At 39.7% G+C, this 16,261-nt stretch overlaps 1 protein-coding gene across 4 annotated transcripts in view; it reads left to right on the forward strand.

Moving 5' to 3' along the window:
- Positions 1-16,261, forward strand: part of ARL15 (ADP ribosylation factor like GTPase 15) — a 222,276-nt gene that overhangs the window by 10,109 nt on the left and 195,906 nt on the right. For 3 of the 4 annotated variants that reach the window (XM_042825728.1, XM_042825725.1, XM_042825729.1), the window contains exons 2-3: positions 3,205-3,295; positions 3,912-3,968. The exons of the other annotated variant lie outside the window; for it this stretch is intronic. In XM_042825728.1, the coding sequence (XP_042681662.1) occupies positions 3,915-3,968 (54 nt within the window). In that variant the 5' untranslated portion in view covers positions 3,205-3,295; positions 3,912-3,914. The remainder of the gene's footprint in view (positions 1-3,204; positions 3,296-3,911; positions 3,969-16,261) is intronic. 4 annotated transcript variants of the gene reach the window in all.

A 16,261-nucleotide genomic window follows, 5' to 3' on the forward strand; every position in this document is an offset into this window, starting at 1 on the left:
TTTAAGTTTGCTCTTTTGTTAACATGGATAGGAACTTCATTTATTTTTGGTGAAGATTCAGATATTAAATCTGTGAATTTGTGCAGGTGCAGAATACAGTGTGTCCTGTATCAGAGCTGTGTTGTTTTAAAGCAGCAAATACGGAAATTATTTTGTATTGATGCTTATACTGATAACTGAGTGAGGGGAAAAAATGGATGGAATGCTTGTGGATTAAAGATTGTACAACTGCAAGGTGGATGTGTTTCAAAGTCATTATGAATAGTCACACTTCTGCAACGTATGATTGAAGTAGCAGTTTTGAGAAAACGTGTATCTGTTCCTTTAGTTATGGGTTTATGTGTCAGCTGTAGAAATAATTTCATGTTTGTGAGATGACCCTTTGCCTAAGCAGAAGGGTGGATATTGAGAAACGTATGTTTGTTACACTTGACATACTTAACCTGAAGACTTGTTTTCTCACTTTAGATATGTTAAATGACATCTGTTCTGACTAACTCTTTGTAGAATTGTATCAAATAAGGTATCTTTCTTTTTAATATTTTAGTTATGTTTTTAATTTTTTTCTTTTATTTTCATGCTTACCATGTAAAATCCTTTCAGAAAGCAACAATAAACTGTAAGTAAATGAAATGAAAGTTATCCAATGATTGTTTTGTTTCCAATTGTATAATGCAAAATGAACTGCAAAACCAAAGTGGTGAAAGACTACAATTATACTGGAGGCTTGGGGAAGGGATTCATTTAATAATTAATAGAGTAAAAGTTCAATGGTACAGTACATGACAGTAGCAGAGGAAATGTGCTGCTGCGCATTTACTTCCTTTGCAACCAGAAGGATTCGCCTGCTTTACACACATAAATCTCTCCAAAAGAAATGCCTCCTATTTATTTTCATGAAAACTACAACAGATACAATAGTGCAATAGCACTATTTGGTAGAGCAAATTCTTATCTACAAAACAATATTTCTGAACATAGTCACCACTGTTAGCTGTGCAGTGATGAACAAGAACCTGTGTGCCATGCTTATAAAAATCTGCACCAGCAGAGGAGGCCCACTGTTGTCATTGCTGAAATGCACCACTCACAGCTTCCATGTGCTCATGTTGACTGTTTGGTCTCCATGAACATTCACCAAGCATCAATGAATGTCAGTGGCTGCCATTTTTTCTGCATGAGGGAGTTTGGTGATGTGTGTCTTTGTTCCATATGCACTTCCATGTGTGACACCATTTTGTCAGACTGCTCCTCTGCTGCCATCTATTGCATAGCAATAAAATGCAGTGGAATAGTGGTGGGAAGGTTCAGACTCTACTGCCTTACCGCCACTATCTGCCTCTGATGTTGTGGGCTGACATCATAAAATTGGAGGCATTACTTTTGGAGTAGCTCTCAGGTAATGATGAGTCTTCCATCAAGATAGAGTCTGTCATGACACTGAATGTAGAAATCAATGTATGTATCATCCTTTGTGTACGTAGTGGCTTAAATTGCTACAGACTCAGGTTAAAATTGGGAAACTGGACAAGCTTGATGAGTTGTTCACAAGAACCTAGTGCAACAAATGCAGGGTACTGCTTTTGAGCTGGGACTGTTCCAGACAGTGTACAGCTGGGGAGAAAAACTTCTTGAGAGCAGCTGTGCTGTGAAGAACTTTTGAGATTCTGACGTGAGCCAGCAGTGTGCACTTGAAGCCCAGATGGCCGATGCTGTCATGGGCTGCATCAGTGGAGGGGTGGCCAGTAGGGAGAAGGAAGGGATTGTCGCTCTGTGCTCTGCTCTCGTGAGGCCCCGTCTGCAGTACTGCATCCATGCCAGGGGCCTCCAGTGCAAGACAGATGTGGAGATGTTGGAGGTGGTCCAGAGTAGGGCTGTGATGACGATCAGAAGGCTGGAGCACCTCTACAAAGAAAGGCTGAAGGAGCTGGGCTTATTCAGCTCGAAGAGAAGGCTCCGGGGAGGCCTTATTCTGCCCTTCCTGATGTACAGGAGGGAGGCTGACTTTTTACACAGTCTAATAGTGATAGGACGAAGGGGAGTGCCTTCAAACTTAAAAGAAGGGAGATTGAAAGTAGACGTCAGGAGAAAATCCTTTACTCAGAGGGCGGTGAGGCCCTGGCACAGGCTGCCTGGAAAAGCTGTGGATGTCTCTTCTCGCCAGTGGTGTCCAAGGTTGGGTTGCATGGGGCCCTGGGCAGCCTGAGCTGGTGGGTGGCAGCTCTGCCCATGGCAGGGGCCTGGGACTCGTTGATCTGTCAGGTCCCTTCTGGCCCAAACCATTCTGTGATTCTGTAATGAATCACAGGCTGGATTCTGTGCAGTGAGGTAGGCCGATGCTGTGAGGAGTAGTGTGGGTACTGTTCATTCCCCTATACAGCGTATAACAAGATTTCTCAAAGTCAGTTCTACTATTTTTCTGCTGGTTTTTTTTGTTTGTTTGTTTTTTCCCTCTAGTGGGTAACTCAGAGTGGGAGTGGTAGAAATTGATGTTTCGTCTGAAAGTTGGAAAAAACCCAAAAACACTCTGTCAATTTAAATGATATTTGGAAGCAGCATTCTTTCATCAGTAATAACATTAGAGTAATAACAATAGAGTAATAACATTGAAACACAGAAAAGAAAATCAACTGCGATGTTGAGATTTGATTTGAGGTTTTCATGCTGAATGTTTTGACGTTCAGACAGTTCAGTGAAATATTACTTACTTAAAATTTAAATGTAATAGTTCTAGCTATAGAAAAATGCCATGTAATTTTTTTACTCTGTTCATAAGAGATGCTAAATAAATTCATGATTAAGAAAATGTGAAATGGCTAATTCATTCACAGTTTTTTTGGGTGGGTAGAAGGAAATTTTGTTTTCATCACTGAAAATGTTTGAAGTCTGTAACATCCAGCACTTTGCCTTCTACATGTTAAATACGTGCAGATGGTGTATGAAATTGGTAAACACAGACAAAAAGTGTTCTATTGGGTTTCTTTTATTTTTACACGTGGTGAGAAAAGATTTCTCAAAACCTTATTTAAAGGAATTCCTAAAACTGTTTAGAATAAATCGGTGTAACCCTGATTTATTGTTCTTGATTGTGCATCAAAATGGCAAACCTAGAACACATTTTGCTTTGTGTTTGGGGGGAAATTGCATATATTTTCTGGCTTTTTAATCCTACTTAAAGGAGGTCTTTTTAATCTGTTTCATCAGAAATTCATAGTCCATCCTCAGCATCTCTGGGTGACTGCAGAAGACATAGAATTGTGGCATCACAGCAGATTGGAAGTTGAGCGAGTTGAGGGTAAAAACTTTTGATATGATTATTGACAGCTGTGTCAGATTACATGGAATATTTATTCAAAGCAGTAGAGATTTCTATTTTAAACATGAAAATCTCAGAAAACGAAGGCAGCATGATTCCAGAAATAAAGAAACTTGGAGATATTTGCATTATTTTGCCAAAAGGAAGAAGAGGACTTTAATTATGATGTAGGAAGAGAAGAAGTATAGTATTTTAACATGGAAGTTCTCGCATGCCACTAGAAATGCAGAACATGTTCTGCAAGTGGTTTTTAAGCCAGAGTATATAAAGGTAAAGGGACTGAAAGCTTGCATGCAGAGTATTAGTACTGTGTTTGGGTATTTGTGTAACACTGGATGATTGAAGGCCCATAATGAAATATTGAGTTAGTAAATACAGTGCTGTTGGCAGCTGCTGCTTTGTGAAAAGTAGTATGTATTTGAATAATCCAAATTTTTATGGCTTCTTTCACAGCTTGTTTAGTCTAGCCTTAGAAGAAAAACATAAAGAAATATACCGTAAGACATTTCTTTCAGGGGAGAGGGGAGAGATAAGAGAGAGAACTTAATTTTTAATTACTCGAATTATTGTAACATCTTTATTTTAATTTCTTTAGACTATGTCTGAATGTATCCAGCTCTCATTTGCTGTTTGTAGAATTGGCATTTACACGGTAAGGCAATGTTCTAACTAAGTAACTTTTGTTAGCGTTAACTCCGCTATGTGAAGTTACATAGTTTTTTGGGGGGATCGGGATTAATTAATACAATTAGTAGAAGGGGTTTGATTTATTAGTTTCCATAAGCAGAGTGCAGCATGGTTTATCCAGTTGGAGCTTTTTGAATGCAAGGACAGAAAAAAAGTATTTTCCACTTCAGTTAAAAAGTAAAGAGAAATCCTACCAACCTCTTGAAATAAGAAACATTGGAATTCTTACACATGAATTACTGAGAATTCAGGCCTAAATTAATGGCCGAAGGGTTTGTATACTTCGCTTTGAAATGTTTATTATGTTTGAGCAATGTGGTGTATTAAAATGTTAGCTAAATGTATGTGCTGTTGTAAGCTTAGCCTTGAGTGCCATAACGTTATCCAAGTACTCTTGTTAAATCTCCCAAATCTTAAGTCATTCCAAAGAAATATGTTATTTCATGCTATTTCAAATGTGAATGTCCCAAATATGCTGATTTCCCTTGAATTTCACCTTCCTCCTCATTGCTTCTTTTACTAATGTTGAAAATAGATAAAAATAAATTGAGTAAGCTCCATTTACACATTATTTACACTACACTTGCCTAAGTCATGCTTCGAATCTTGGAGCTTTTGGAGTGAGAGTGCTGCTCCTATTGTTAATACTACTTAGGAAGAAACCTGAAATATGCCATTTCCTATTGTAGTAGGTGGTAAAGGCCAAGGGTGTGTGAATTTTGAACAGCTGTGATGCTGTTCAAAAGCCATACACTCATGACACTTGGGAACTGAACTGCAAAGCTTAAAATTTGTTTTTATTCCTAGAATTCAGTACCAAGTGGGATTTTGTGTCTCCCAGAGTGTCCCTTCCGCACCTTTCTGTGACATTTGCTTGTGTTCCATTTTCAGCATCTAATAGACTCTATTGTAAGTAAGAGAACATAACAGACTTGGAAAGTATATACAAAATACTCCTGGAAGAAACTGCTGCTTGCATTAAAATAATTGTTTAACTGTGGTATTTAAGATCCTCAGCAAGATCATCTTTCTTCAAATTCTTACATGATAAGAGTATGCTTATCTTGAAGTATCTGAACAGGCTACAGCATGAGGTTTTAATGGCTGCAAAGTATGCAGATCATCTGCCAGTTCTTTAAAAGGCTGTATTAAGCTGTCCAAATTCATTTGAGAGGATGTCCAAATATAATTGTGTGTATTGCAGAATTGAGTACAAGCAATATGTAAAGCAGAATAATCTCTCTGATAATAATTTCTTCCGTTTAGGTTTAAAGTAGATAAATTTGGTCTTCATACCTGCAGTTTACTGTGAAGTGATGGTAGCTGTAGTTATAGTGGTGGTTGGAAAATTGGCATTTTGTTATGGCCTTTAGTCAGGCATGACCCTTAATTTCACTGAACGTTTTATATTACAAGATACAAATAATTTATGAGAGCACTGGAAGGGATAGATCTCCTTGACTGCTAGAATCTCTAGTGAGGAGGCTGATGAGTACACTTCAGAGCATACAGAGATGCACTGCTGTGGACCAAGTATAGAGAGAAGACGCCCTATGTGTTAAGCGTATGTGAAAGCTAGGAGAGCTGCTGTGGGAAAGTGCTTGTTGTGTAGAGTGCTTGCTTATAAAAAAAAGTACCTGCTGTTAGAAAAAAGTCCTTCAGTTGATCCGACTGAGGAGAGTGTCTGAATGGCTTTGGTTTCCATGTTAACGGAGAAAACTGCTGATGTGAACACTATGTGGAAATGAAGTGTGATCGTTCCTCTCTCCACATATGGTTGTCTTCTTGCTCAGTCATGTAACTCAGTCCCTGGATTTGTTGCTCAGGTATGTGAACAATCTGTCAGCTTGCAAATACAGTGCTCGGCACTGATCAAGAAGCAAAACAAAACATTGTATTTTCTGTCTTGTCAATCCTTATATCTTGTATTGTGTACTTTCTACTGCATGCTGTTTTGAAGGTTTAACAGATTTAAAAAAAAATTTTTTTGGACAAAAAACTAGGCAGTCTATCAAGTACCAGTCCTTAGCAATGCCATGTGTTCAGTTTGTACTGTATTATTTGGACACTTCCTGTTCTGCATGTCCTTGTACAGCACTGTAAGTATCTTGTAAAGACTTGTAGTCCTTTGGACTACAGACATCTCAATTGTTAGTCTGTTATCAGGCTGCTTATCAGTAACTCACTTGAGTACTCATTACTTCAGCTGTACTACTGCATTAACGAGGCTTCCTGTTTTTCAGGCCTGTACAGATTACAAGAAGGAGGAAGGGCTTATATAGATATCTATATCAGAAGTGCCTGTGTTGCTTTCAGTTGCTGTGACTGAGAGGCTAAACCTTTTTCTCTTGAGCTAAGAACACAAGTCCTTGCAAAACTGCAGAAAGATATGGTACCCATTTAAGGTGAACCAGATGAGATGTAGATTCAGTCCTTGGGAGAAGGAGAAACACAGTAATGGTTAATGTGAAAACTGCATAGGTATTTATAAGGAACTGGTGATGAAAGTATCCTAAAATCAAAGCTTTATAAGAAACTGAAATGGAAAATCTGGGGTTAGAAAACAACCAACAACCAACCAAGCAAAATAGAGCTCCATTTCCTTTGAGCCTGAGACATCTAGTATCTTGGCAGAAGTACCAGCCTTTTCAGACTTTCTTTTTGTTCTGCTTCACTAGTGGGTGAGTGCTAGGAACAGGTAGATGTGTTAGTTTCTGACTTTCCATGGTTGTGGAGATTGTAAGCTCGTAAGAGCTTGTAGCAAAGCTTTACAGACATTTATGCTGTTATCATTAACTGCTTTTCTTTGTCTGATGCATTTTTTAACCAAATGAAAACAGTAGCGAAATGACTGTGAAGAGTCTAACCTACATGAACTTCAGAGGAAAAATAATCTGAAGTTTGCTGTATCTCTTGTAAAATAGTTTTTGTGGTGGTGTGTTGGCTACCTTTGTAACTATTTAGGATTCCATATACATCAGCATATACAGCATACATGGTTGTATGCTTACACATTGTATCTGGAAGACCCTCTGGTATCCTGTACTAGATATTTTATCCTAAAATACACCCTCTGTCCTCCAACGACCTCAGGAATAAGCAAAAAGACTACTGATTTTCCTGTTGCATGTTGTCATGGATAACAACAAGGAAGGAAGCCTCTGCAATAGTGAGAAAAACTTGGGAAGCTTGATCTGGAGTGCATTAAGAAGAAAAAATAGAAAATAAGACTTTCTGTTCTTGAAAAATTAGAAAGTAATCATTTTCCTTGATTTAGAACATGGCATCAGTAGATAAATAATTAGGGAAAACTCATTTAAAACGTAATTCAGATAACAAAAAGCCCTCTGCAGAGCTTTCTCCTCACATGCCTAGTATGGCAAAACTGATGTACTCCAGCAGCATTGCATCAGTGTTGGCATCTTCTTCATGAAAATGATGAGTCATGGGTATTTTGGTATTAGTAGCCTTTTGGATTGAATTTGTGCAATGAGATGTGGGAATAAAAGATGTTTTATAAAGCTGTGCTTACTGTAGTTTATATATGGTAAGCATAGTAAATGGCGCAAATGTTGCGCTCTTAGTTCTCTAGTTTACTTTGGATTAACTTACATTTGTCATTGTTTATAACGACAGTGATAAATTCGTGTCTTGAAAATGGTTTGACTGGTAACAACTGTTATTCCAAGGATTTTTTCTGGTGTTAAAAGAAGACAGAATTAACATTTGTTCATGAAGTGGTGGAGGGAAGGCTCTTAAGAGAAGCCAGCTGTGGTAGTAACTGAAGGCAGTCATGGAAGAGAAGGTAATCGTGGGAGTGTGTTTGGAAAGGTTCACGAGCCAGCCTGTGAGTTATGGTATAGAAGGCTTCCTGTGCGACTCTTCCCCTCCCTGACGAGGTTTCCCGTTGGAAAATGCAAAGTTAAAGTAATAACAGAGCTCATATAGCATATCCTGTCTACTCCTCCCTTTCCCATGTCATGTCCTTGACATGAGCAGCAAAACAAGGGCACAAAAAGGCAGCAGGAAAAAATCCTTTTATGTTCTACCCTTTGGGAAATGCAGACAGTTCCATTCACTGTTACTATTGATTTGTATGGCTGGACTGCTGGAAAGGTACCAATGTTTCGGCTTCAGCTTTAAATAAAAGTAACATAGTGGCAGCAGAGTATCTACTGGCAGTGACTTGTGTTTGATGAAATAGCCCTGTATTTGATGAGAGTTTGTCTAATTGTTGCAAATGTGTAGCCATGTGTGTTTGTGTATTGCTTTTTGGTTTACATGTTTTCATTTACACTAACCTAAGTAGTTAAAAAGGAGAAGCGCTGATGTTGTTCTGTGTATATAAACATTAGTATAGTAAGCCTTTTTTTTCTTTTTTTCTTTTAATATATGAGCTAGTAGACTGCTTTCCTGAAATGGAGAAAGTGTTGTAACTTTTTTTTTTAAAATCAAATGGAGAAAGCCAAGGCAGGTTTAGTGGGAGATCATCCACTCCAAGGCAGGAGTGAGGATGAGAATACAATTCTCTTTCCTTTCCCAGTACAAAGTTCACTGGTCAAAGTGAACTGTTTTTAAATTGTTGAGCAGCCGCTCCTTGTGGCCAGAGCTCATGATATCTTCTGATCAGACGGCTCAGTGGTTTGGTCCAACCAATGCAGATGTGACAACATTGCTTCCTTGAGCTACTGATACACTTTGTGTTGACAACCCTTTTGACAACCACTGAAAAATAGTATTTAGTTTTATTTTATTGGGAAATGTGTGGTTTACCAAAATAGCCTGTTAATTTTTGTCAGAATGAAATGTTGTCTGGCAAACTCACATACTGGAATGGAGGTTTGTTCTGATCTAGAGATTGTTGCATCTGACCAGTCTGCTTTTTATGACCCCTTCCTGTTCAAAGTCTCCTTGCTTTAGAAAATACCATTCTTGTTCCACAGACAATTAACTTGAAGGAGAACTAAGAAAAAAACCTAGATTGTTATTACAAGAGTCTCACTCTGTTGAGACAAGTTGCCTTTCAGTTTGTATTTATCAAAGCTGTGTGGTTTGTAATTGTGTACATAAACAATATTTTGTGTCTTCTTTTTGGAAGTCATGATTCCTGATCTCTTTCCAAAAAAACAGTTGAGTAATGTACTGGCAAAATGTCATATTTTGCCTTCAGTACTGGGTCTTCATGGAGCATAAACTATTCCTGTAGGCGCAAGTGGCTGCAGGGGTTATTGTGTGAGCATGGACTTTTCTGATGACTGCTAAGAATCTGCTAAGCATCTCTTCTTGGTGTAGTTTGCGGAGTAGTGTTGTTAATTAAAAAATAATAAAAAAAAAAAATTTTTTAATGATTTGAAATGAATAATGGGTTTTGGATATTGAAAGTGCATATCAAAACACAGAATTTGTCAAAATTCCAACAAACTTCTGTTAGCAACGTCACATGTTTGAAATTCGAGCTGGCCTATGATTGTGGGTTTTGGAAAGACAGTGTTGAAGCATGTTGGGTTCCTCAGTGGGAATTGTACAGATCAAGCATTTGGATTATTAAGGGGACATGAAGACTAGAAAAGACGTTTCAGTGAAGGTGAAAACTTTCCTTTCGTGTTTGATAGCCCAAAAGTAGGATTGGTGCAGCCAGGATGTTTGCAGCAAAGTAAATTAATTTGCAGGGAGTCTGGTTGATCAATTCAAAATTGAGGCAAGAGATAGCCTTCTGAATATGTTAGAAGTTGCCTGCACTGCTCAGTGTTTACACACAATCATATCATCTACTTTGTGCAGCTTAGTAAGTAAGAATCTAACGAGTGATTTGCAAGTGGAAGTGGCGGTTAATATTTACTATTTACAGTAATTGCATACAGCTGTTTTGATTGTATTTATTATTCTGTTACTCACATTATTATCTGCCTGAAAGTGGTGTTGCTTCTACCATAGTAAATGTAGATTGTGATTTGTCTGCAGTTTGCTTTTACTGGACAACCACAGTGTGTTAGGAATTACAATTCCAGGGTGATCATTATTTTCACAAAATGACCTGTTACAGTGGAAGGGTGATCTTAGAATTATAGAATCACTCAGGTTGGAAGAGACCTAAAGATCATTGAGTCCAACCATAGCCTAACCATACTGCCCTAACTCTAACAACCCTCCACAATCGTGTTACTGAGCACCACATCCAAATGGATTTTTAACACAACCAGGATGGTGACTCAACCACCTCCTGGGAAGCCTATTCCAGTGCTTAACAACCCTTCCTGTAAAGAAGTTTTTCCTGATATTCAACCTAAACTTACCCTGGTGCAACTTGAGGCCATTTCCCCTTGTACCTTCACCTGTCACGAGTGAGAAGAGACCACCCCTGCTCTCACTGCAATCACCTTCCAGGTACTGGAAGGGAGCAATAAGGTCTCCCTTCAGCCTCCTTTTCCTCATACTAAACAGCCCCAGTTCCTTCAATCTCCCCTCGTAGGCCATGTTCTCCAAGCCCTTCACAAGCCTTGTTGCCCTTCTTCGGCCTTGCTCCAGCACCTCAGTGTCCTGTGTACTGTGTACACTGTGTACTGTGTACAGCGTACTGAGGTGCCCAAAACTGAACACAGTTCTCGAGGTGAGACCTCACCAGCACCAAGTACAGGGGCAGGATGACTTCCCTAGTCCTGCTCACCTCACCATTCCTGATACAAGCCAGGATGCCATGGGCCTTCTTGGCCACCCGGGCACACTGCTGGCTCACACTCAGCCAACTGTCCATCAATACACCAAGGTCCCTTTCCATCAGGCAGCTTTCCAGCCACTCTTCCCCAGGCCTGTAGGGTTGCCTGGGGTTGTTGTGACCAAAATGCAGAACCCAACACTTGGCCCTGTTGAAATACGTACAGTTAACCTTGGCCCATCAATCCAGCCTATCCAGGTCCCTCTGTAGTGCCCTTCTCCTCTCGGGCAGATCAGCACTGCCTCTCAACTAGGAGTCATCTGCAAACTTACTGAGGGTGCACTCAATCCCCTCATCAAGATCATTAATAAAGATGTCAAATAGAAGCTGCCCCAGTACTGAGCCCTGGGGGACAGCACTCATGACCGGCCACCAGCTGGATTTAGCTCTGTTGGCCACAGCTCTTTGGATCTGGTCATCCAGCCAGTGTTTCACCCAGCGGAGCGTACGCCCATCCAAACCATGGGCAGCCAGCTTCTCCATGAGAATGCTGTGGGGGACAGTGTTGAAGGCCTTACTGAACTCCAGGTAAACCACATTGACAGCCTTACCCTCATCCACTAAGCGGGTCACCTTGCCATAGAATGAAATCAGGTTTGTCAGACAGGCTTTACCATTCTTAAACCCATGCTGACCGGGCCTGATCCCCTGGTTGACCTTTAACTGGTCCGTGGTGGCTCCCGAGATCATCCGTTCCACAACCTTCCCGGGCACTGAGGTGAGACTGGCAGGTCTGTAGCTACCAGGATCACCTTTCCAGCCCTTTTTGAAGATGGGCGTCACATTTGCCAGTCTCCAGCCTGCCGGGACATCCTCGGTTAGCCAGGACTGCCAAAGAATGATGGAGAGTGGCTTGGCAACCACATCCTCCAACTCCCTCAGCACTCTAGGGTGCAATGCATCCAGCCCTATGGACTTGTGAGCATCAGCTTTCGGAGCAGGATGCTTTTTGGAGCAGAAAGCTTTCGTAATCAGTCTGTCCATCAGGTCTTAGCCTTATTTTGTTACTGTGAGCTTAAAATCTTGTCTTTTTTTTCTTAGACATAAAGTCCTAGAATCCTAGATCCTTGTGGGTCCTAAGCAGCAAGGGACCCACAAGGATCACTGAGTCTAACACCTGGCTCCACACAGAACCATCCAAGATTCAAACCCTATGTCTGAGAGTGTTGTCCAGACACTTCTTGAACTCCAGCATCTTGGTGCCATGACCACTGCCCTGGGAATCCAGGGCCCAAACACTCTCTGGTGAAGAACCTTTTCCTGGTACCTGACCTGACCCTCTCCTGACACAGCTCCATTCCATTCCCCCTGCTCCTGTTGCTGTCACCAGAGAGAGGAGATCCGTGTCTGCCCTTCCACTCCCCTGTGAGGAAACTATAGGCTCTCATGAACGTGCTTGCACTGTATCTTGAAGGCATTATTGATATAACAGTGTTGCTATTACAATTACTTCTGTAAATAGTTAACTTGTTTTCTAAAAACTTCCTGCATTTGTTCAAGAACAGATATGTTATAAGGGAAGAAGTCGTACAAGCAGGAAATAGGTGGAATAAATGCAAAGAAATGTGTCGAATGCCACAAAATTTCATGTGAGTTAGTTTTGTTGGAATAGAAGACCTCTCTAATTCTCTCTATTAGTATTTCTGCCTTTGATACGTTTATGTTACGCCTTATTGTACAGTTGAAAAATTTGCTCAGATATTGTAGTTAGCGGCCTACTGAATTTCATGCTATTTCAGCTTCTTTATAATTATAGGCTAGCATCTTCAACATGCTTTGAGATTCCTTATTGGCCTAAAATGTTCCTTTTCAAGTAGCACTTTCATTAAAGTAATGATTAAAAAGAGAAAGTATTCTTGGGGAGAAGGGAGTTGGTGCCTGATGCATCTTCAGCAGCCATAGGCAAAAAAGAAAGGAAAAAAGGAGACTACTGTTCCAGAAATGAGAAGAAAGGAGAATCATAAGAGGATGGAATAGCAAAAAGTGCTTTTTATACTTCTGCAATTTGGTCTATCGCAGAAGGCACCTAAATGTTCAGTGTTTATATGGGCAGAGGCAAGTATTGGGAGTTTTGTGACAATTGCTTATTATTGGGGACAAAATAAAAGTTCGAGAGGAAGAGTCACTTAAGTGATTTAGATCATATATTCATTAGATTTAAAGATTAAGTAAGCATTCTCAAGACCGTGTGATTGATTTCTGAGGGGAAATTGATTGATGAAATGACAGTTTCGTTGTGGAAGTTTGAAAAGAGAGGGTTATGGGGAAAAAGTTTGCTTCCTGGACATCTCCTTGGCTATTAATGTCTGCCATTAGAGACTGAAGTGTGATGAAAGCTCTAGGTAGTTAAATGAATGATCTGTGATCTTTTAAATAGTAATATTTCAGATCACAGGATATTTCCAAATTGCTGGCATTTTAAAATATTCTTGTGTCTTTCTTAATAGTCAGTTTAAAATAACTTCCTAGTTTAAGTTTTACTTTCTTAAAACTTTACAATGCTGATATTATCTGAAATTTGAATGTTTATTTAGTTAATAGGCTAAAACAGTGCAGCTATTCCCTTGTATGTACCACTTGAGTGATTGTTCCTAAATGATTGTGTTGGTATCTCCGAATACGGCACTGAAGGATGTGGTTCAGTGATGGGACTTTGTATGTCAGGTTGCTGATTGGATTTGATGATCATGAAGGTCATTTCCAACCTCCATCGTTCTGTTTTTCTGTGAATCTTTGGTTCTGTGATTTTAGGTCAGTCTTTTACTGCAATATTTGCTTTTGGATCATTTTTACTATGTTATACAAAAATTTTCAGTCTGTTTAAGTTCTGTGATATGAAGAACCTTAGTAAGTACCACTTCCTTTCTATTGTTGAAGAGTAGAAATAACCGTAGCGTTGAAAAGGTACTGTAACTTCATAGAATTACAGTGCTATTATTAATGTGTATAAATTGACAAATTTAAAAAGGTAGCTTTCGAGTAACTAAGTGCATTATCATATTAAAAGGTCTTCTGAAGCACAGACTTTTAAGAGTCATTGAGATGTGAGAAATGATGTCTGAACAGTCTTGTGCTTGCATCTTGGAAAGTAGAGGTTACTTTCAGTGTACTGTAACTAAGACTTCAAAATTCTTTTTCTGCTGTTGTTGCAACTAGCTATGTGTGTGTGGATAAAATTCTTGTGTGTCTTTCTGCAGCAGTGTTTATTCCAAGGCTTCCTAAACTTAATTGTTCAGTTTCTTAGCTGTGTTTAATACTTTCAGTTGAAGCAGTGAGCCCACCTTGTTTCATTCAATACTCTTAATGCCTTTTTTTCAGAGCACATGAAAACTGACTTGAATCAACAGAAATTTTTGTGCAATTATTTTACTAAATGTTGCATTTCAGGCTGAAACATGACCTTCTCTTTTTGCTTACCTTGTTTCTTTGAAGAGCAGTATTCCTGTCTGCTTTCATTATCGTGTCTTCTTGTTGAAGGCAAGCTTGTATTTCAGCATACACATTTTCCTCCATCCAAGTTACGTGAAATAAAACTGCACGGGGTAATAACTGGGCATGGCTGAGGAGAGGTGCAAGGCTTCCCAGAAGTGATTTCCTTTGCAACTGTTACAGCTAGCACAGGGAGACAAGTACTCCTTGTCACTGGTATGACTGAAGCTTGTCTCTGGTTTGGGAAATAACCTTAACCTTTCACCTCTTGAAAAGTTCTCAATCAGTTAGCATGGTTCTGCATGCCAAATTTGTCTTTGGTCCAGCTATAGATGGAATTGCAGTCATATAAATTACTGTTATCTATGACTGTTTTTAATTTCTCAGTTCATATATTCATTATTGTATCTGTTTTCTATGCTCTCATCCTGTTAAATTATCCTTTAACTGTTAGATAAAGTTTTTTCACATCTCTGATGTTGTTCTGCTTGATCCTGGCCCTTCTTGACACTTACATCATGACCAAAATAATGCCTTCTGTATGATTCATTTTCCTTGTACCTCATACTTGTTTCTTAATGTTGCATTGTTCACTTCCTCCAGGTTTAGCACGGAGTATTTTAACTTCTCCAGTTGTTTGCTGGGATGGGTGTGGTGTTAGAAAGGTGTGTCTGTGTGCAGATGAAACATTCTGAGGTATGCTAGAATCCCTCCCTTAAATTCCATTAATTACTGTTTTTTTTTAACTACAGTTCACATTATAGTGACAAGCTGAGAGGTGCAGCTGACGTACTAGAGGGAAGTGATGCCATCCAGAGGGACATGGACACTCTTGAGAGATGGGCCCATGCCAGCCTCTTGAAGTTCAGCAGCGCCAAGTGCAAGGTCCTGCACCAAGCACAGATACAGGCTGAGGGGAGAAGGATTTGGGAGTGTCAGTTGATGAAAGCTCAGTATGAGCCAGAAACAAATGCTTGCAGCCCAGAAGGCCAACCTTATCCTGGGTTACATCAGGAGAAACATGACCAGGTTGAGGGAGGTGATTTTGCCCGTCTACTCTGCTCTCTTGAAACCCAATCCAGAGTACTGCATTTAGTTCAGGGATCCCCAATGCAAGGACATAGAACTGTTGGAGCAAGTCCAGAGGAGCACCACAAAGATCATCAGCAGGATGGAGCATCTCCCCTATGAGGACAGGCTGAGAGAGTTGGAGCTCTTCATCCTGGAGAAGAGCAGGCTCTGAGGAGACCTTATAGTGGCTGTGCAGTCCCTGAAGGAGACCTTTCAGAAAGGTGGGGAGGGATTTTTGTAAGGGCATGTAGTGACAGGACAAGCGGAATTGCTTTAAAGTGGAAGAGGGTAGATTTAGACTAGATGTTATGAAGAAATTCTTTACTGTGAACATGAGACACTGGAAAGGTTTCCCAGAGAGGCTGTGGGTGTGTTCGGAGCCAGGCTGGATGGGGCACTGAACGACCTGGTGTGGTGGGAGGTGTCCTTGTCTATAGCAGGAGGGTTGGAACTAGATGATCTTACATGTCTCTTTCAAATCAAACCATTCTATGATTCTACGAATATATCAATCAGTGTATACTTAAACTTGCAGAAAGTTACCTACTGTTCTCTGTTAAGCTCGTTCTTTTGTCCTGCTATTAATTTATGTCAAGTATGTTAGCCTTGTAATTTAAAGGTGTCAGAAAGCTGATAATATATTACTGTCATTGGTAGTTCGTGACAGTTATTTAAAGCATGCATCTAAGGTCAGCTGTCACAAAATTCAGCTGGATTGCTGGCAGACTATTTTATATATAATTTTCTATCTTTTTTTTTTTTTTTTTTAATCCAGCCCTAACATAATTACTACAGCTTAAGAAGCCTAAAACTTGTTCTGTTAAAATCAGAAGTCAAATTTCAAAACTGCATTCATTTTCCATTGTTTTTTTTAGCCAGGCTTTTGTTGTGTTAGTGTTCTCTTGATAAACTGCTTACTTAATTTTGTCGTCACTCTGGATTATCTGGAAGACACTCTGGTCCATTTGTCTGGGCTAATAATAATCCCTTTGACAGTAGCATGTAGTATGGTCGTACCTAGAGGCTTAAAAGACGTTGGTAATTTG

This window comes from Centrocercus urophasianus, unplaced genomic scaffold, assembly GCF_019232065.1.
Source record: "Centrocercus urophasianus isolate 14NV4802_14NV808 unplaced genomic scaffold, USGS_Curo_1.0 seq_25, whole genome shotgun sequence".
Taxonomy (NCBI): domain Eukaryota; kingdom Metazoa; phylum Chordata; class Aves; order Galliformes; family Phasianidae; genus Centrocercus; species Centrocercus urophasianus.